This window comes from Sciurus vulgaris, assembly GCF_902686455.1.
Source record: "Sciurus vulgaris genome assembly, chromosome: 9".
Taxonomy (NCBI): Eukaryota; Metazoa; Chordata; class Mammalia; order Rodentia; family Sciuridae; genus Sciurus; species Sciurus vulgaris.
The window spans coordinates 35114774-35137846 of NC_136469.1; the positions used below are offsets into that span (position 1 = coordinate 35114774).

General features: G+C 34.5%; 1 protein-coding gene across 2 annotated transcripts in view; it reads left to right on the top strand.

Moving 5' to 3' along the window:
• The window catches only part of GLRB (glycine receptor beta), an 83878-nt gene that overhangs the window by 23056 nt on the left and 37749 nt on the right, over positions 1-23073 (top strand). For both annotated transcript variants that reach the window (XM_079153549.1, XM_079153548.1), the window contains exons 3-4: positions 15952-16058; positions 17766-17833. In XM_079153549.1, coding sequence (XP_079009675.1) covers positions 15952-16058; positions 17766-17833 — 175 coding nt within the window. The remainder of the gene's footprint in view (positions 1-15951; positions 16059-17765; positions 17834-23073) is intronic.

A 23073-nucleotide genomic window follows, 5' to 3' on the forward strand; every position in this document is an offset into this window, starting at 1 on the left:
AAAAAGTTTACATTCCTACCAACAGTGTACAGGGTTCTAATTTCTTCATGTTCTTGCAAACATGTGACTTTAATTTTTTTTGTTTTTAATAGCAATCATTCTAATAGCTGTGAGATGACAATTCCTTGTGATTTTGACTTGCATTTCCCTAATTAGTGACATTGAGCTCTTTTCATAGATATGTTAGCTCTTCATATGTCTTCTTTAGAGAAATATATGTTCAAGTCGTTAGCTCATTTTAAAGCAGGTTATTAGGTTTTTTTGTGATTGTTGTCATTATTGAGTTGTAGGAGTTCATCATATATTTTGGGAATTAATCTCTTATTAGATATGTGGTTTACAAGATATTTTCTTCCATTCCATAGGTTACCTTTTCATGTACTGACTATTTGCTTTGCTGTGAAAAACTGTTTAGTTTCAGTCACACTTATCTATTTTGACTTTTGTTTGCCTGTGCTTTTGATATAACATGCATAAAATCATTGCCAAGAACAATGTTTTAGAAGCCTTCTCTCATGTTTTCTTCTAGGGGTCTTACAGTTTCAGGTCTGTGTTTAAACCTTTTAATATATTTTGGGGTTGATATTTGTGTGTGGCTTAAGATAAAGGTACGGTTTCAGTTTTGCTCAGATCATTTGTTAAAGAAACTGTTCTTTCCCCACAGGGTATTCACGGTCCACTTGTTGAAGATCAGTTGACTATATATTCTGGATTTATTTCTGGGCTATCTATTTTGATCCATGTCCTATATATTTTTATGCCAGTACCATACTGTTGTAATTACTGTACCTTTGTTATATACTCTAAATTTGGGAAATGTCATGCCATCAGCTTTCTTTTCTCTTAAATTTGCTTTGGCTATTTGAAGTTGACTCTTTGTGGCACCATATGAATTCTGGGATTGATTTTTCTATTTCCTTTGGGATTTTGATAGGGATTGCATTGAATCTGTAAATCTCTTTAGGTAGTTCATATATTTTTAAAATGTTAAGTTTTTCAAACCATAAACATGAAATGTCTTTCCATTTTATTGTTTTTGATTTCTTTTTCATCAATGTTTTACAGTTTTCAGTGTAAACATCTTTCATTACATTAAAGTTATTTCTAAATATATTATTCTTTTTGATGCTATTGTAAATGGGATTGTTTTCCACATTTCCATTTCATGGAGTTTATTATTGATGTATGGGAAATCAACTAATTTTTGTATGTTGACAATTTATCCTGCAACTTTACTGAATTTATCAATTCTGTGTATGTGTGTGTAGTCTTCAGATTGTTATAAATAATGTCATGTGATATGCAAAGATACATTTCTTCTTTTTTTTCAATTATGATACTTTTACTCTCTCTAATTACTGTGGGACTTTTAGTACTATGTGGAATAGAAGTTATAAGACTGGACATTCTTGTCTTGTTCTTGATTTTAGTGTAAAATCTTTCAATTTGTAATTATTGAGTATGACTTCAGCTATGGAATTTTATGTATGATTGAAGTAATTTCCTTGTATTCCTAATTTGTTGAATTTTTTTTATCATGAAAGAATGTTAAATTTTACTAGATGCCTTTGGTGCATCCATGTGAGTAAATAATTTTTATCTGCTTCTTATTGTTGTGGGTGATGTGTGCCACTAATTGATTTGCATATGCTGAATTCTCCTAGCCTGTCAGGGGTAAGTGCCACTTGGCCATGGTGTGTGACTTAGGAAGTCTTCCTTCCTTTTTAATGTTTTGGAAGATTTTGATAATGATTGGCTTTAATTTTTCTATAAATGTTTCCATAAATGGGGGAAGAGAGTCAGGGAGGGAGACAGGAGGCACGGGAGAATGAAATAGAACAATGTACGATACGAACATATGAATATATCAATGAATCTCACTATTATGTTTAATTAGAATGCACCAATAAATTTTTTTTTATAAAGACCTTCTTTTTGGACCCTACATTTGATCTATCCTGTGGAACGTTCCATGTGTGCTTGAGTAGAATGTATATTATGTTGTTAGATAAACTGCTGTGTATTTGTTATGTATATTTAATTTATAGTGTGGATTAAGTCTACATTTTTGTTGATTTTTCTGACTGGTTCTTTTATCAGTTATTAAAAGTGTAGTATTAAACTCTCCTATTATGATATTGCTATTAGTCTTTTCTGTTTTATCAATATTTTCCTTGTATATTTATGTGCTTCTGTATTTGGATACATAGGTATTATTATTGCTACATCTGGCATATTGACCGTTTTTTCTTTATATATTTTTTCTTTGTTTCTTGTGACAGTCTTTGACTTAAAATCAATTTGATCTAATATAAATATAGTTCCCCCTGCTCCAGTGGTTACCATATGCATTGGGTAACTTTAATTCACCACTTTCAGCCTATGCACGTCCTGAAGTCTAAACTAAACCTCTTGTAGAGAACTATGGTTCAATATTTTTTAAATCCATTTACCTGTTCTGCATCTTTTGACTGAGGAATTAAATCTATGTACATAAATTTTGGCAGGAATTTCCGGGGATTGAACTCAGGGACACTCAACCACTGAGCCACATCCCCAGGCCTATTTTTTACTTTGTTTAAGACAGGGTCTCACTGAGTTGCTTAGCACCCAGATTTTACTGAGGCTGTCTTTGAACTCATGAGGCCTCCTGCCTAAGTCCCGCCGCCCAGCCACTGGGATTACAGGTATGTACCACCATGCCTGGCTCCGTGCACATAAATTTAATCATCAATGGGGGAAGATGTGCTATTATCATTTGGCAAATTGTGTTATCTTAGTTCTTTGTTGTTATTTTCTTCTTTTGCTGTCTCTCTCTCTCTCTCTCTCTCTCTCTCTCTCTCTCTCTGTGTGTGTGTGTGTGTGAGAGAGAGAGAGAGAGAGAGAGAGATTGATTTGTATATACATGTGCTTTTGTTCCTTTCTCTTTCTCCTATATGACTTCTATAGGTATTTTCATTGTGGTTATTAAGGGGCTTACAAAAACATTTTAAGTATTTAAATATTTTAAATACTTAACAGTGTGTGTATATAAAGTTGATGACAAATGTTAATAACAGAAAATATTCCACAATGTACTTTCTTTCCCCTCACTTTGTCAGTGTTGCCATTAACACACTTAATACTTAAATAGTTATTTTGGATACTTTTTATATATAGTTTTATATTAAAGTTAAAATTATTTGCCCACCAATATTATAGTAATACAGTATTGTGTATTTTTGTATGTAGTTCACTTTACCAACAAGTTTTACACTTCATTATGCTGCCATAATAATTGGAAGAACTCCCTTCAGCATTTCTTGTAAGGTGTGTCTGTTGATGATTAATTTCCTCAACTTTTGTTTGTCTAGAAAAGTCTTCATATCTCTTTCATTTTTGATGGAGAGTTTTGCTAGGTATAGTATTCCTGTTTGGCAATATTTTGTTGTTATTGTCATTGTCTTTTTTTCTTAGAGCACTTTGAATGTATCATCTCATTGTCTTCTAGCCTGTAGGGTTTCTGTGAATAAATGTCCTGTCATATAGAAGTTCACTTTTTCGTGACAACATGTTTTTATCTTACTGCTTTCACAATTATTTGCCTAACTCTTTTGACAATTTGATTATAGTATGCATGATGCTTAATTTTAGGTGCCAACTTAACTGGATTAAGGTACATGTAATAGTAAAACATTATTTCTAGGTTTATCTTTGAAGGCATTTCAAAGGAAATTGACATGTGAATTAATGGATCAAGTAGGGGAGATCTGCCCTCAAAGTAGGCAGGCACTATCTAATCTTCTGGGTCCCTGGATAGAACAAAAAAGAGAAATGGAAAGGAGAGTTCTCTCTCCATCTCTCCTAGAGCTGTGGCATCCTTCTTCTGTCCTTAGACATCAGAATTCTAGATTCTCTGGCCTTTGGTTTCTGAGACTTAGACTGAGTTCCCCAGGTTCTTGGGTCTTCACACTTGGACTGAGAGTTACAGCTTCAGAGTCCCTGCCCCTGAGATTTTCAGGCTTGGACTGAGGTGTCTTTTCGGCACCCCAGGATCTCCAGCTTTCAGACTGCCTGTGGGACTTCTAAAGCCTCTATTATAGTGTGAGTCAATTCCGTGAGATAACTTCTTCTCATATATCTATACCTATCTAAGATAGGTATCATTTATACCTATCTTTACATAGGTATATCCTATTGATTCTGTTTCTCTGGAGAATCCTTAATAATATAATGTATTGTAGGGTGTATTCCTTGGGATTTTTTAATGATTATTATTATTATTTGGGATTCCTGGATTTGGTTATCCAGTTGAGGCAGTTGAGGAGATTTTAACTGTTACTTCTTAGAATAAACTTTCTGGTTCTTTCTTTTCCTTCTGGAACATACCCAATGCATATGTGTCTGTCTACTTGATGTTGTCTATAGGAAAGATAGAAAAAAATCCAAAGTGTTTTACGTACTCAATTCTCCATTGATTACTATGCCTCTGACGATGTGTGTGTGTGTGGGGTGTCGGCAGGGGGAGTGGTCCTCATATATCAAGCTATCAGTGTTCCAGTGGGCACCAGTTACCTATCCTATAATTTGTGACACTATCTTTCTGGATATGGTGTCAAATACTACAGCTTGAGGGCTCTAAGAAGACCACAGCCCCCTCCCATTCAGATGCTAATTACAAGGCCTAGGGTGTTACCTATATTTCTGATCAACCAACTGTATCTCAGGGTTTCCATGGCCCCCTTTTTGGGTTTGATTAATTTCTGAAAGCAGCTCATAATACCCAACTCTTTGATTACATTTACCCAATTATTATGAAAGAATATTAAAGAGAATACAAATAAATAGTCAAGTAGAAAACATGCATAGAGTAAGGCATGTGGGAAGCAGCAGAGAACTTCCATGATCTCCCCTGACACACCACCCTCTAGAAGATGGATTCCGCTAACTGGAAACCATTCAAACCCAGTCCTTTTAGGTTTTTATGGAAGTTTTGTTACACAGGCATGATTGATTAGATCACTGGTCATTGGCCATCAATTCAAACTCAGCCTTTCTCCCCATACCTGAGGTTGTGCTGTGGTGCTAAGACCCTATTAATATGACTTTCTGAGAAACAGCTCACATCCTGAGGATATCCAGGGACTACCATCCACCAGTCATCTCATTCCAAAGATTTTAGGTGCTCTGTGCTAAAAAATGAGAATGAAGAAGAAATACACACACACACTTGGTCTTCGTATATATACACACACATACAAACATAACACAAACACATACATAATATCTATGTATATATAGAAATTCATTTATTTATTATAAATCTCAATATAATACTGTCCCACAAATCCTTTAAGCTTTCTTTCCTTTTTCATTCTTTTTCATTTTTATTCCCTGGGCTGAATAATTTTAAATACCTTGTCTTCAAGTTTGTTGATTCTTTCTTTTTTCCTCTAGAAAATTGTTCTAGTGTGCTTTTAAATCACTATTGAATTTCTCGTTCAGTTGTTATATTCTTCAGCTCTGAGATTTATCTTTGTTTCATTTAAAAATTTCTCATGTATATTGAAATTCTCACTTTTTGCATTATTCTTTTGAACTTGTCAAGCATTTTTATGATATTTATTTTACACTGACTATCAGACAACTCACACATTTCCATTTTAATAGGGTTGGTTTTTGGAATTTTATCTTATTCTTTTTATGGGTCATGTTTTCTTGTTTCTTCATTTTTTCATCAGTCCATGTTGAATCTGTACCGTAGAAAATACCTCCCTCTCTCCCTGACTTCATGGACTGACCTCATAGGAGAATACCTTTACCAATTTGGTTAGAATTTTGTGGGCTTCTCAAACCTTCATGCTAGTGAAAAACCACTGTCCTTTATTCATACTTGTCCCCAGATGTCTGGAATATGTCAGGTCCTGTCTGCCCTCCAAGATAGATGGTTCAGAAGACAATCTCTCATACAGTTCTTGGAGAAGTTGGGATGCTGAATCTGTGGCTCAGCTTTTCCCTACTTAGGGAGAAACAGGAGACTGGCTCTTTATTTACTTGCTCACTCTACGTTGAGTTGGAAAGGATTTGTTGTAAGTCCTATATACTGGTTCAACCACCACTTCATTTTCTAAAATCTTCAAGGGCTTAAGGATCTTGGAATACTGTCAGTGTTCTGAGAAAGATGACATAAGGGATGTTAGATGTGTTGTCTAGGTGTTTTCCTCTTCAGGGCAAAGCTGACAACTGGGGTTTACTGCTTGCTTGCTCTGCACTGAGCTGCAGCAAGTGCTTGCATACTAGTCAAACTTTTGCTTTTTCTTTTTTTTTTTCCCCTGTAGCCCTCAGGACACTAGTGTACTCTGAACCCCCTCAGTGTTTCCAGAGAGGAGAGATAGAAGCCAGCACGTCAGAAAGCACCTAGAGAAATTGGGACACTACATCTTTCATCCAACTCTTTGCTTCTCAAGGAGAAGCAATGAGCTGTGGATTCCCTCCCCATCACATTGTGCTTGGCTGCAGTGGGGAATATGGCAGAGGGTGTCTCTCTCTTTCTTACTGGTCACATGTAGTTGATTTCATACTTGTCTGAGTTGTAGGAGATTCAAAAGTAGTTTTAGACTTTCCACAAAGGACACTGTTCCATGTGTTGCTGTTGAATTTGTGTGCCCTTGGAGGGAAGGAAAATCCAGAGTCTCTTGTTGCATGGATTTGCTGGTGCCATTACTAGTCAAGCTTTGCAGTAAGTCAAATGTACTTCCTCACTCCATTTCCTCATAATTACTAGTCTGCCTATCCCAATCTGGCTTTTACCTCTTTCTTAACTGAAAAACAGTTCTTTTGCTAAATCTCATAGGGAGTTTTTACTCCTCATCTTAACCTCCTATGGTCATCTGACTTTTAACCAACCATTCCTTGAAATAGTCTTTTTCTTTGAGTTTTACTGATAACCCACACTTCTGAATTTGCCTGTGATTCTATGGTAGTTTATTCTTTTACTCAGTTGTTGGCTTATCTTTCCCTATTTGCTCATATTTCATTTGAGGATTTTGCTAGTGTTAGACATAAGTAGTTTATAGACCACCTCAGCTAAATTCAGTGTATGGCCAAGACGAGACTCATTAGACAAGTTCATTTAAAACCAAAGTTTTAAATATTATTTTTATTAGAATAATGTCTGTGTTTTTGATTCTCAAATGCATAACCTGATGGTAATGTGCATGGCATATAGTAAAGACTCAAAAATTGTTAAATGTAGTGAGGAATGACTAAAGTAAAAGAGAAATTCATCATTTTGGTAGCGTAACTGATTAAAGTTTTCTGTGTTCTTTAAAGAATCTTAGTTTATTAGTCCATTGTCTGATGCTGTAGCAAACTATCTAGGGCTAGGTACTTTATTTGAAAAAGTGGTTTAGTCAGCTCATAGTTTTAGAGGTGAAAAGTCTAAGACTTTGTACCCTCATCTATTTGACTTCTTGTGAAGGCCCCCTTTGACTGTGTCACCACATGGCAGCCATTATCACGGTGGGAGTGTGGGCAAAAGTAACAGATCACATAGTGTGATGGAAAGCCAAGACAGGGAGTGGCCAGTCTTGCTCTTGTAAAACAACTCCCTTCGTTCAGCAAAACCAGCATTAATCTCTTCTGGGGATAATGCCTCCATGATCTAATTGTTTTCCTGTAAGCTCTACCTTTCAAGCACCACTGCCATGCTGGGAAACAAGCTTCCAGCACATGATCCTTTGGGAATCACTCAAATCATAATCCAACCACAGGACTTAGTGTTTTGATGTTGTGTGTTGACTTCTCTCAGAGACAGACTCTGCCATGAAGAGTTGAATGAAGAAAGGGATTGCTGTTGGGAACAACAGCTCTCAATGATAAGCAAGTGGTTAAAACACAGAATCAGTGTAGGTTATCTGAGTCAGTATTCTATACCACAGGGAGCTTTGGATCTGAGATGGCCCTTCAAACTTGTCTCAGTTTGTAGGAAGGGACCCAGCCATTTACATCTCCATTTCAAACATTGGATGTGGACTGCCACAAGGCAAGACAAGCCACTTCAACTGAAGGCTATTCCAGAAAAGACCCAGCTCCAAACCTTGAGCAGCTCAACCTTGAGTGAGCAACCGCACTTCTGAAGGGACATCCTGATAGTGGAACACTGTATCCACTCTAGGTAGAATCAGATCATCAACTGAACAGGATCTTGGAGGTTCTATAATTTGAATCTTCAAAAGTAACTGTACTGAAGCTCACAGTGATCTGCTTAACCTCATATGGAATGGGGCTCTACCACTAGTCTCTTGACTCTTAGAGAAATGTTTTTCAATTATACTAACACTTAACTTGAATGTGTATGTGTGTGGTTTATCTTATAAACGTTTTTGTTGGGCTAAGAGGGAAATATTTTATATTTGTACTGTATAGAGAAAATTAAGTTACATTATAGTTGGTAGCAGCATTAGAAGTTTTACTGTAGATTCTTATTTGCTGAGCCAAGTAGAACCCTGTTCTGCATGGTATGGAAAATTACTACACAATAACATATTCTGTTTGGATTGAGGTTTAAATATGATTCCTTATGTCATGAGGTTTAAATATGATTCCTTATGTCAGGAGGAAACCAATTAGAATAAGTAAGAATGTATTATATTTTACACTATTTGAGAAACATGTCATATAAATAGGAGATATTTCTATTCTGTTATTCAGAGAATGAGTTGTCTCACATGTGATATAAAGCTAAAAGTGACCAAGGATAGCTTTCAATGTCATTTGGAAATTGCTGGTTCAAAATCTAGCATCTCTCCAAATAAATGTTTCTACATAATGAAAAATACTTTTATTTGAGCCACAAATGATGTAATGGCATAATTGGAGATATAAAAGATTTGATAATGTTTCCACAGGCTATGACAGTTCTTTCAGCCCAACTGCAGGATAAATAAAATGAACGCTGTAAGACTGTTCTTAATTAAGATTCTTGGCCCATAAGAAACCAACAGACTTTGTCACACCATACACATACCATAAACACATTCTTCTTAAATAAATTTAGACTAAACTAATCGTATAAAAGGTTTCACTTACTGTCTGTATTCATAACCTCCTATTCATGGCTTAATCCATGAAAATAGAATGGAAAATAAATACAGAAGCTGTCAAAAGAGATGACATGTTATGGGATAGATAAGAAAATACAAAACAAATAAAATATAATAAACTCACAATGATCTATATTCATAACTAATTACTGATATTTATGAAGTATTTGATTCTTTATCTATCTGATTATCTCTCTACCCACCTGTATATCTAAAAATTGTTCTATGTAGATGGAAATGTCATGCTGAATTTTTAATAAGTTGATATGTACAGACTTGTGACAGTGTTTTTTCATAAGCCTCAGCTACAGAATATTATCAAGATGTCACTCCTATGTGATCACTTTCTTCCAGGTAAGATTGTATGATCCAGCTCTCATGAGTCCTTCAGTTTCTTTTTTGCCCTGTAGGGCTGTGAGGAGTACTGGTCAGGTGTTTTATAGACTCTCCCTAAATTTGGATTAGCCTGATAGTTTTCTCATGATCAGTCTGTGTCATATGCTTGGGCAGAAAGACCAGAACAGATTAAAATGCCATTCTTTCCGCATCTTGTCAAGGGTACATTTTATGAACATGGTTATTCTTGGTCATCTGCTCAGGAAGCCATTGTCAAGTTCCACTATAGTAGAGTTACTCTCTTGTCTCCTTTTATATTCTAAACCTTTGGAAGGAAGTCAGTATGCACAGTCCCACACTAAGGAGTGGGATGTTTATGTTCTGATAACTTGAAAGTAGAGGTTCTATACCAATTATCAAAATTCTGCCTGGGAGATGTGTCTGTTGTTCCCTATTTATTTATTCAGTCTTCTATTTTTACCAGTTTGAACTCATGTATTTCTTTTCATAATTTGGATTATAATCCAATATTACTTTATTTTGTTGTTGAAATCATTCTGGCTTTGACCATTGAGAGTCCTGTCAGTTGATCTTTGGGTCCCTTTTTGACATGTTACCATCATGGTGAGTTTTTTGCTTGTTACTGTTAAATCCCTCCCCCCAACTTCCTGTTTAAAATCTTCTCTTCTCCCCTCACTTTATAGGATAACAGCTTTTTAAAAACAATGAATAATAAAGTCACTGTTGCCACTATTTGCAGTTGTATTTTTTTTTTTTCCTTGATGGTATGATTCCTCTGTGAGTCCTGTTAGTGTGGTATTCAGAAAGGAGTCTGCCATCTAAAGACTCACCCAACAAGGATCCTTTGTGTGCTTGTATCTTCTTGTGTCTGGGAAGAAGAATTAGCATTTATCAAAGCCTCCCACGGAGCCAGCATCTCTTCTATGTGATGATGAATGATTACATTTGTTTCTTTGAAGGAGGGTATCTTAAATGTGGTCCGCAGGTACAGGACCCCTCAGACTTGCAAACTTTGTGTACATTTTTCAGGGAAACGCAGGTTTTATTGGATTCTAAGAGGTGTCTGTCACCTAACAAAGAGGTAAGGAATCATTTCCTTTGAGCAAGAAGAAAATAATACAACCTATACACTTTACATACCGTGTTCTTCCCGTCGGTAGCTTTGTGGTTACTTTCCTTTATGTCCAGAGGCGCCCCTGCCCCTAGGTTTCTCACACTGCCATGTACCACACTGCATTCAGGTCTGAGAAGCCCTGTGATCATTGTTGTTGCATTTATAACTCTGAAAAAAATAAAGCAATCCTTTTGGACTCAGACTTTTGATTTGAGGGAAAAGATCAAGACAATATGCTCACACACCTGTTTTGAAATAGTCACTAACAGGTCTTGTAAAAATAAGCATGTTCTAGAGTTGGTGCAAAATGAGCTTTCCCCTTTTACAAAGAAATTTTTGGATTTCGCCCTCAGTGCTGGAAAACATTACATCATGCTGCTATATAGCCTGACACATTCCTCGCATAACTTTACTTATTAGTAATGACATTGGTTGAAGTTTAGGCAAGTGAACAAGAGGACTGGTTGTAAAAAGACTTTTAATATGAAACATTATTTTCTGTAGTCATTTGATCACTTTGCCTGAGTAGAGGCAGAGTAAGTTATTTTCTTAAATTAGTGTCATATTTTCAAGAAATAAATCCTGCTTTGTGAAATATTAGAATTGTTAGATTTCTTGAAATCAAACATAATAGTATAGTCAAATGGATAAAACATTGGACTGAGATTCAGAATATGAAGACATTAATAATGAAGCAGGCCTTAAGTGTGTGACCTAATCAAAATCATTTAACTCTTCTAATTTATTAATTTGCAGACACAGCTGTATCCATCTAATGCTTAAACATTTTCAACAGTAAAGATGATTGTGATTTTTAATATTGGTAAACTAAAAACTATGGTTACTATTTTTATTTCCTTAGGTAGGAAAGAATCCAAAATTCATTCTTGTGAATATAAACTACATGGAATTCCATTGAAATTTTAAAATCTTTGAATATAAAGTGCACTGTCAATTAAATATTTATGTCAGGTTACCTGTAGCAGAGTCATGAAAATTCAGATTGACACAAATAAAGAATGGGTTTTTTGTTTAATTTTCCCGGGATTCTGTCAACTGGGATAGAATCCCAAACAAGCATTTGTTTTTAGCCGTGGAGAGAAATAACATTTGGAAGTGGCTAGTGTAACACTGGCAATTTAGAATAGGCCAATCCATATTCTCACTATAATGAATTAAAAATAATTAGTAAGACTAATAGAACCCAAAGTGCATATATAAACCCTGAAACAATATCTGTATGGATGACATCATAAAAATTACAGGAGGCCATTGCTTTGGATCCAACTTCTGCACTGGTCTCCAACAAAATGGGTAACAATCAAAATGGAGACACTCAACAATGAAGTTCCCCATTGCCAGACTGCAACTGCGATACAAAAGAGAAAGAGATATACTGAGTCTTAAAGGAAGTGCCCATGAATCACTGAAATGCAGGAAACATCCAGAAACTATTGAAATGCAGAAAGTGTTCATGAACAGTTACAACTCCTGATCAACCCAGCTCATGCCCTGGGCCTGCACCCCTGACCTACATCCTTGTCTGCAAAAGTAACAGAAGGGTAATGGGCATGTGCAGGGAAAACTGGCTTGAAATTGCTTAGCTACTCCCTGATTTTACCTCTACTGCAGCCCCTAGCCAACCCTTACTCTATAAACCCCACACCAAGGGGTTGCTGCTTTTTTTTGGAGGTGGTGGTTGCGGGGACTGAGGATTGAACCCAGGGTTGCTTAAGCACTGAGCCACATCCACAGCTAAATTGCCGAGGCTGGCTTTGGACTCAGGATCCTCCTGCCTTCGTCCCCAGAGCCGCTGGTATTACAGCATGTGCCTTTGCGCACTGCAAGGTTTGCTGGTTGGTTGTTTCTCCCTTGAATGTACCTCCACTATTCCTAATTAAATGATTGGCACATGCTGAATTTCTTTTTCTTTATGTATGTCAAGAACCCTGCCCATCCTGAGTCCAATTCTCCCTTCTTCCTGGGAACCCCTGGATCCATCTTCTGTGACAAAATTAGAGGTTTATTTTACTTCCTAAGAAATCAATATTACAGATTGCTGCCAATTTCATAAAATGGTCAGTTTCAGTTGGCATAACAATGAAATGCCCACTACCTTAATCCTTACATAAAAAAAGGTAATTTGAAGTAATGTGATGTTAACCAGTTGTTTTTCTATTGTTCTGTTCCTTTGTCCCTGAGGTATAAGGAAAGTAACTCTGAAATGACCAGTTTACTTCTTCTTCTTCTTCTTCTTTTTTTTTTTTTTTTTTGATTCTGCTTTCTTCAGCCTTTTCTTATCTATCCAAGGAAATCTTCCCTGATGGATTCTTTGGAACATTTATGTAATTTTTATGCAATGAAGAGTTGCCTGATTCTATAATTGAAAATAAAGTCAGTTAAGATGTTAAAAACTCAGTCGCTGTAATTTTGTCCTTTGACAGTGGTAATAGGAAGATAGATCTTATTTCATTTCCTTTCGATCAGGTTTACCTGGAATGAGAATCCCAAGTAAGAATAGCCTATGCCCCCCCCCCCCTCTGTGTGTGTGTGTGTGTGCGTGTGTGTGTGTGTGTGTGTGTGTATTGATTTGCTCTTGTTTTTGGCAGTACTTGTGGAACCCAGGATCCCATGTACGTTAAGCAACAGCCCCAGCCCAGGTTTCAATCTTGATTCTGCCATCTTAGAAAAATCCTGTAACCTATCTGTTTTAGTTTCTTCCTGTACCATGTACTCTTTCACTTTATTTACTTATCTCCTGCTCGCTTCTCTACCTATCTGGGTTCTTTCTTTCTCTCCATGATGCTGATATTAACTGGGAAAAGTTGGAAAATGTAAAGTGCTTGAGCCAATGTGTATTTAATAAGCAAACAATATAGGGAAACACAAACATATGGAAGTCACCGCTTCCTCAGTAGCCATACTGTTTGCATTGTATTTAGTTGGTAATATATATGAATATGGAAAAAATAGTTAAAAATAATTGCAAATGGTGTATTTATTAGTTTGTGTTCATTGGAATAAGGTGGCATGATTGAGGAAAAACTTTAGAAAAATGATGTTTTAAAGCACTTGAGACACATTGGGATGGGCCTGGTGGCACATGCCTGTAATCCCAGCAATTTAGGAGGCTGAGGCAGTAGGATTTCAAGTTCAGTTAACCTAAGCAACTTAGTGAGACCCTATCTCAATATAAAAAATAATGGGAATATGACTCATTTTTAGCCCCAGGTTCAATTCCTGCTATCAATCAATCAATCAATCAATCAAACACTGGGTTTAGAGTAATATGATGGAAAATGCAAATTTCACTTTTCAGGGAATAGGGTCAAATTCTGTACCAGTAAAAGGAGGAAGAGAAATTTGCTACTGAATTAAAGAACTGGAATTTGAGTTTGATTGACATAGCTTATAGGTAGGAAACAAATTAGGCTGGGAAGTTCAACTCCACAAAAATTAGTGTTAATTTTTTTATGTTGTCTATTCATTGCTTAGAAGACATGTAAAGGATTTTATATCAAGAGACACAATAGCAGGCTAATTGATCAATACAAGTGTATTTCATAATCAATTCTGTTTCTTCCTTTGAAAAAGAAAATTTCAAAATGAGATTGGTTCAAACTCTAATTTGCATCCAATATCCAATTTCCCCACATAGGCTCCTTCTTTGCAGAGCTTCCCATCTTTTGATAAGGAGTCACAATGGGCTCTAAGGAGGTTACAGTTTCACCTGCAATGAAATAGAAAATCTCATTACTAGTGCTGAAATCCCTGAAGCTGTGATGTGGAAACTGATAAGTACCTGAGAAGCAATTTTAGAAAATCTACATAAGCTTCTGAACCTTTGGGAATTTTAACTAATTGATTTTCATTTTTTTGATTTAATGTTTTACACCCTGAGTCATTTCTATTTGAAAGAGTTGTCTGTATCAATTCAAAGTCATTTTAGATTTGCAAATAAACTTTGTGCTGTCATATTTCACCTGTAGTAGTTGCCTCCTATAAACAATTGTATGATAATTAAGTCAGAATATAATTTTCTAGTAAGAAAGAGTTGATTTCAGTACAAAGCCAAACCTGTTGCATCAAAGTTTGCTTCACATAAATTAACATAATTTATGAAATTAAAGCTTTTTACTATATAAATACAATATAAGCAATGCTAGATACTCCAAGTATAGTTTTAATGGACCTTGTGATTGACATGAACTTTTTAAATTTTTGTTTTGTTTTGGGGGAAAATGATTATATGATAAAACATTTTTGTGGTTAAACAAACCAGAACAAAAACAACAAAAAAATTTTCCCTTGGCTTCTGAGGAAGTGCCTTTTTATATAAGTTCTCTGAAGCAACCACCAATTTAGTCATGACTCGTTTTTCAGATAGTTAAAAATAGTAAAACATGACAGGTTTTCCTGTTCTTAATAAAGAGCTGATGATAAATGCATTCATAAAATGAATAGGTAATTAATATCTTATAGCTCCGTATTTTCCTCACATGACCTACTATCCCCCATATATATACATATGTATATATACACACATACATATATATATATAGACAAACATATATATACATGCATGCATTTATACACACACACACACACACACACACACACACACACACATACATGTACACATATATATGTACCAGGGATTTAACCGAGGGCTGTTTAATGACTGAATCACATCCCTAGCCCTTTTTATTTTTTTTTATTTTGAGACAGGGCCTTGCTAAGTTGCTGAGGCTAGCTTTGAACTTGTGATCCTCCTGCCTCATCCTCCTGAGCCACTGGGATTATAGGTGTGCACCATCACGCCTGGCTTGGACTAGTACATTTCAGTCAGTAATCAGAATATTCACTGTGTTTCTTGAGAAATATCACTTTATAAATGTTGACATGATTGTTTTATTCTTAGGCTACTTCTCTAGCTACAATATCTCATAATATGAACTCACTCCTTTGCTTAAGTGGAAAGTTAATAATATATGTTGTTCAAAAGTGTTCTTTTGAACAACGTATATTTTGACTTAATGGATAGGTTCCTTTTGTACTTGTCCAGATTTTGATAGTGAGTTGTTTCACAACAAGTAAGATACCTGATTATTAGAAATGACCTGGAGTATTTAGGCCAGTGTTTTGTGGATTTAGTAAAGTAAGTGATAAAATACTTCGTTGTTATTTTTTATTTAATATACAAATATCTCTTGGGCTTCTTAAATATTTTAAGAACTTCTTAAATATTTTAAGTAACTACTGCTCAGTTACTTGTATTTGGAAAAGCACTGTCATATCTGTGGATTTGCTTCTAAAGAGCAAAGTCTTTTATCCCAGTGGGGAAAAAAAACATTTTTGTTGCTTCTTGTCTCTTATATTTTTTTCTTTCTTTTATAGTCAGCAGTCAGCAGAGGACCTTGCAAGGGTACCGGCCAACTCCACTAGCAATATCTTGAACAGACTCTTGGTCAGTTATGATCCTAGGATAAGACCAAATTTCAAAGGTTTGTTGCCTGTCTGCCTCGAAAAAGAACCTCTTTTTTCTTTATAGCTTAAAAATGTCATTCTTTGTAATATACAAAACAATATGTTTTCAAATTGACATATAACTGTCCTGTAATATGCTTTTCTTTTAAGTTCAGAGCAATTTAACACCTGACATAGTAAATGATAAGGAAAATATTAACTTTAAGAGTTTAATATGGTTGTTAGTTTTTAAAAAATGATATGCTGTAACTTAATAATCTAACCCATGTAATGGATTTTCTAAGGAATAATGGATTTTCTAAGATTTTCTGTATATTCTTAACTTCAGTGATTAAAAATTTTAAGTTGTGGGTACAGCTCTGGATTTCGTTTACAGATGCAACAGTTATAATTTGTAGAATAACCATTTACCCATTTAGAGAAAAAGAGCAGTTCTGATATTTACTTAAGTTCTCTTACTTTTGTTAGTGCTTCACATTGATAAAAAAATAAAATCCCCTTTTGCTGAAACAACGGCCATATGGTTTTTAAAAGCATGTTAACTTTATGAATAAAAGTGACTACATGTTCTACAACAGAGATTATTTTTATTCCAAAAGAATATTACCATTTATTGCACCTTTCAAGAACAAAAACTCTACTTCAATAAGTAAAAGTCATGAGCAGATTGTATATTTGTATACTCCCCCAACCTTTTTCTTTAATCCTCTTGATGAATTAGGGAAAGCTATGTGGAAAAAAAAAAGTCTCCTCTGGAAAACTGTAATACTTATTGTTGGTTAAGGACAGGTATTAATGTAGATCAGATTAACATTATAAGTAACATTATAAGGCTTGATATTTTTCTCCTTTGCAAAAAAAAAAAAAAAAAAAATGGTCTGCAGCTGCTTCTAGTCAAGTGAAGTTATACAACTATGTTGTAAAAACAGGGGGTTTTGTTCATTACCAGAACCTATTCAGTTACTTTCAACAACAGCCATGGTCTGGGTTGTCACATGTCCACCATATATTGATTCCCCACCTGGTTTTCATCAGGCAGTGGTTATGTGGCTAAAAGGCTAAATTCACATTTTCTCTTTGATAGCCTAACCAGCAGTCACAATGATTTGAAGGAAAAAAAAAAAAAAAAAAAAGAAAAGAAAAGAAAAGAAAAGAAAGAGTTGCAACATTATACCTTAGTTCTCACTCCATGAACTTTCAAATTATTTTCAAACAGGTCAGTCAGAAATCTTTATAATGGCTCTGTTACACATCTTATTAACTTTGTATTTTCATGAATTAAAAATTAAAATATAGTCATTACAAGTAAAGGTTATTGAATATCGTTATGCCATTTGGTTTAAAAAATTGAAATGATTAGAAAAATGAAAAATGAACTATTTTAAAACAGTTTTTAAAAGAATCATTTGCAGTTTCATAGAGCTAAATGCAGTAGGCCAATTAAAACATTTTTGAAAGTTAAACATGTTTTCTAGAGTTTCTTCAAATTAAGAGAAATATTTCTGAAATATCAAACATTATAAAACACAACTCATTTTTATTTGTATTGTCCCTACTTGAAAAAATAATTTAACAGCAATTGTGAACCTGTTCTAGTAAGACCATAGATTTTGTGTTTCAATGTGGATTTAAAAAATACCAAAACTAAATGTATGAATCATATTATGAAGAATCTGATCACGTTTTTTATGACTACTAAATATATTCTTAATTTTTATTCATAGGCATTCCTGTTGATGTAGTAGTGAATATTTTTATTAATAGTTTTGGATCCATCCAAGAGACAACAATGGTAAGATGTTTGATATTTTTGATTGTCAAAATTTTAGAGTAAGTACAATTATTTCAGAGTAGGTACAATATTTTAGAGTAAGTACAATTATAACTGAAAAATAAGGAGTCACTCTAAGGAAAAAACACATTCCTTTCTCTTAGTATAAATATTTAAATTCCTAGATTTTGTTATGCCAGTGATTATATACCTTTGCAAGTTGCACTAAAACTTAGTTTTGGAAAAATTCATGTATTCTCCCTGGAAAGCTATGACTTGATACTGCCTGGGAAAAGGATTTATGCAATGAAATCTCTTGAGCAACAGTTTGTTTTTTTTTTTCTTTCTAATATGCTTATATATTCAGGCCTCCCAAAACACTTCACATATTCGCAGTTTTTTCTTCCAGTTTCCTGAGGAGATACTTGTTTTCTCTGATATGCTAATTTAGTGATGTGTGAAGCAGGGAACTGTGAGAAGCAAAGAGGAAAATTGATTATCATCATATAGGGTACCAGAACTCTCTGAAAAGATGGAGAACCAAGGTGAAAGGACAATGGAAAGACAGATGAAGGGTGGGGAGGAGCGACCAGGCAGCCTCCTCTCTTGAAGAAAAGAGAGAAGAAAGTTTTGAGAGAATGGCCTCTGCCCATGATGATTTAGATTTTAGGAACAAAGACCTCTATAAATTATGAATAGTAGGTTTCCTGAATATTGTATAATGTCATTTACCTCCAAGTTCTTAAAAGGCATTTGGTAAAGTGTACTTGTCATTCGATGTTTTAGAATGTTAGGTCTGTTGCCTTTTTGACAAATGACATGCAGATATGATACTTCAGGTGAGAGAAGGAAAACCCAAGGGTTCATTTGTTTATTTATTTTGAGATACTTACATCTTTTATTTATTAATCATATCAGGTTTGGATTGTAAGTCTAGTTAAGAATGTTTAGAGTGCATTATAATCTTTCCAAGAGTATTGCAAACTAGAGAGAGAATGATTTAAAATATTTACTTCTTTTTTTTTTTTTTTGGGGGGGTGCTGGGGTTCGAACCCAGGGCCTTGTGCTTACAAGGCAAGCACTCTACCAACTGAGCTATCTCCCCAACCCAAAATATTTACTTCTTTTTTCCAAGTAGAAGCATAGTGTGGTGTGTTCCAAAAGTGATTGTATACTGTATTTAATTTATGACACCCATCATTATATCTAATTATGATATGTTATTTTTAATTTTCTTTTTGTAGAAGCATATACATAAAATAATTGCTATTTTGGATAGTATGTAGATATATTGAGAGAATTATTTAAGGGAAGATTTTGGGATCAAGTCCAAAGTTCACTTCCACTGGCTTTTTGTTCATTTAAATGATATAGACATACATTATTGATCACTAGAAGATTGCTCTGAAATGAGATATAACTGCCATATATCACTGAGGAGACTAGAATAACACTTGTTAATTAAAACATGCTTAATCTGTCTTAAGCACGTCACTATGTGAGAGTAAGAGATAACATTTCATAATAGCATAGTTTTAAGGGTATCAATTCTTCTGTTTGATCTCCATCATTCTCTCTGTACCCTGAACATCTTGCATGCCCCCACTTATACTAACCCTAAACACTACTAAGATGTTCTATGGGGACTCTTGGAAACATCTCCACTTTTTACCTTGCTTGCCTCTGGAGTCATATCCACAGGGCAATTAATGCCAGGATCTATTTTCTCATTTGAATTTATTCACATGGATCAGAGCTCAGCATGTATCATTAATGTATTTATTCTTTTATACATGCTAAATACCATCTAAGCACCAGGGACCTAAACTTCTCTAGGTCCCCTCAGCAATTATGTGACTATATTGTGTTGAATATATCTGGGAGAATGGAATATTTAAAAAGGAAGAACTTACAGATTGAAGATTACAATAAAATGTTTTATCATTTCTAATACTCTTATTCTCTATCATAAAACAAATATAGTAGCTTGCATACACACACACACACACACACACACACACGCACACACACACACATATTTTCTGCCCCTTGGATCAGATTCTTATCATGGAAGTTTTGCCTCTTTTATTTATTCCTATCTCCACTAAGCTCTTCTAATCAGATCCTTTTATGGGTATTTCACTCATTTTGACTTACTTTATGTCTTTCATCTCTATTTTTTTTGTTACTTACATATGATTCCTTCTATATGCTATATTTTAATATATTCATTTTATTCTGTAATGAATTATAAAGCTCTTAAAGTTAAATATAATATATTCTAGCTTTCATTTTCCATAAAATATAGAAGATAGTAGGCATAGATAGTGAACACATAAATAATTTTTATATTTGCTAATATTGAATGAATGAATTCTGTTCTTGACTAAGGTAAGTAAAAGGATTTTAAAGCTCTTAAAGTTAAATATAATATATTCTAGCTTTCATTTTCTATAAAATATATAAGATAGTAGGCATAGATAGTGAACACATAAATAATTTTTATATTCGCTAATATTGAATGAATGAATTCTGTTCTTGACTAAGGTAAGTAAAAGGATTGGCACAACAAGGGTAAACACGATATTAATTTTGAGCATTATCATAGAGTGTTAATTTTGAAATTTTTGGAGGAGGTCTTTATCCCGAGGAGTTAAATTAATATTGCTATTTCTTTTGATCATATAACCTGGATGAAATTTGGTCTGTTCTACACCTCATGTTGGAAGACACAGCCTAAGTGTTCAGAATCAGAACCACAGTCATCAAGTAGACTTAAATATTCTACTGTATCCTAATCATTATTTTTGCTTTCACTAATGTTTACTTCATCCACCTCTATAAAATGTTATAGACATATCTTATGAGGATGTCATATTTCATACATTTACTCCTTTGATTTGCTCAGACTTGTTGCTTACTCGTTAGGAAAGACACAAGTTATAGATATATAGATAACATTAAAATGTCTTCCAAGGAAATAATGGATCTAGACAAAACTTGTTCTTCATGACTTGTTACAGACATTGATTAGAAACAACAGTGAAGACTCAAGAGAGCAACTCAAAAGCATATTCATTCATGGGTAGGACTTATTTTAAGTGGATACTCCTTAAAAGCCAATGAATAAATACAAAAAAATGTACAAAAACAAATAAGTACAAAATAGTTTCTCAGCATGAGATTGAGAAAGCAGAGATATTGGATTCATCTAAGAACAGGAAAAGTAAAGGTAGTGTGTGAGTTGCCAGCAGACAGACCTGTTGTATACCTGCTGTATTACGTCTTAAAGGGGAAACACTACCTATTTAAAGCAACAGTATTTTTCCTGGCATAGTGACTATTCAGTGATAGTGACCCTTTGGTTGTCATGCATTTTCAAACTATTACAATATTTCACAAGAGAATCTCACCCTAAAGAAAACAAGCCATTTATGGGTTTAATAGTAGTCTCATTGTGCATTTATGGATGTTTATTAATAGCCTTCTAAAACTCTTCCTTAAAGAGATCGTCTGAAATAAAGTATATCCTGACATTTTGGAAATTTCAGTATTTTCCCAACATTTCCCTCTCTGGTTCAGACATTTCTACCTCAACAGGCTTGCTTATTCCAGAAAGCACAATGCAGAACACAGAGCCTGAGGGTAGATAGAACATTAATTGCTACTAGTCAGGCAGCAGACAGGGATCCTGGCAACTCCTTTCTCCAGTGAGTTGATTATTAAACAACAAAAACTCAAGGTAATCATCACTGATATTGTTGTCAAGACATCTTAAACAATGACATTTGGAAAAATTCCTTCCTACTTACTCATTTATGGTTTTTTTTTTTTTTTTGAATGCCAAATAATGCTAGCTAAATTAAAAGTAATCTCTGTAATTTGCAAATCATACTTGTGTAGTGGAGGAAACACTACAGCTATATTCATATTCCTTATACACTTTTATATCTCTGGTTATAAGCTCCTTCAGACTGTTTTTTTCTTACTTATTTTTTTGTTGTTGTTTGGTACTGGGAATTGAACCCAGGGGTGCTTAACCACTGAGCCACATCCTCAGACCATTTTTATTTTTTATTTTGAGACAGGGTCTCGCTAAGTTGCTGAGGCTGACTTTGAACTTGCAATCCTCCTTCCTCAACCTCCCGAGCCTCTGGGATTACAGGCTAGCACCCCTGCGCCTGCCCTTCAACCAGTTTTATGTCTCAATTCTGTAGCTTTATAGTTCCTATTTCTTATGTCTGTGTGTTCATTCACATTCCACTACCTTACGTTTTTGTAAGGTATCAGTATTAATACCGTAAGTGACATTTACTGATATTAATAGTAGGATCCCCCAAATTGTCAAATAAATGTCACCATCCCAATTTTAAGTTACTGGAACAGTGACTTCTAATTTTATCAGCTTTTGTGGTGCTATTTTTGACAAATGAAATAGGAGCATTCAGATCAGTGAGAAGAATGATTTGTGAGAGTCTAGGTGGCATCTGCTCTATGCTTAAATATTTGTTCATTTTTCTATTCATTTCCTACCTTTGGCTTAAACCGGTGGGATTTTCATAAATGAAAATATGAACTATTGCACTCATGGGAGAAATATTGGACATTATGGTTTATTGTAATAATCTATACACAGGCACTTTGTCTCATCAGAAATACATAAGAGCTCTTTCATGGAAATAAAAGCCTGTATATACAATCCATTTTTTTTTCTTTAGTTTAGGCATGCTTTGTAATTATATTGAATTATTATTGCACTACAATTCATGATCCTGTCAGTCTTTCTGTGCCTTTCCGCTGCATGACTTTTTGTTTGTTTTAATAATAGACTTCAACTCATTTTGGGCAACACAGCTGTGCTTGTCAAGAAAGAAAATCATATTTGGGATCAGCTTAAAGAGCTCATTTCAAGTTCTTTGCAATTGCTCATCTTTGTTGTTGCAAAACAGTGTTTCTTTGTGTATATGTATTTTAAATCTTTTCCTTAAAATGTGTCTTAGTTTACTGTTCTTCATATTTTGTTGCTTTTCCTATTGATTTTTAGCATGGTTTCATTTTGATGATATTAGACATATTTTGCCAGTTTTTAAAACTTTTCTTTATAGTAAATTTTATTTTACATCTTAGCCATTAAATCATGAAGCTTAAAATGACATTGTACTCATTTCTCTTCATATTATTTATCTTCAGGAATTATATCCCGTGATAGGCTGAATAATAGTCCCCAAAAAAGTTCATGTCCTAATCACCAGAACTTATGA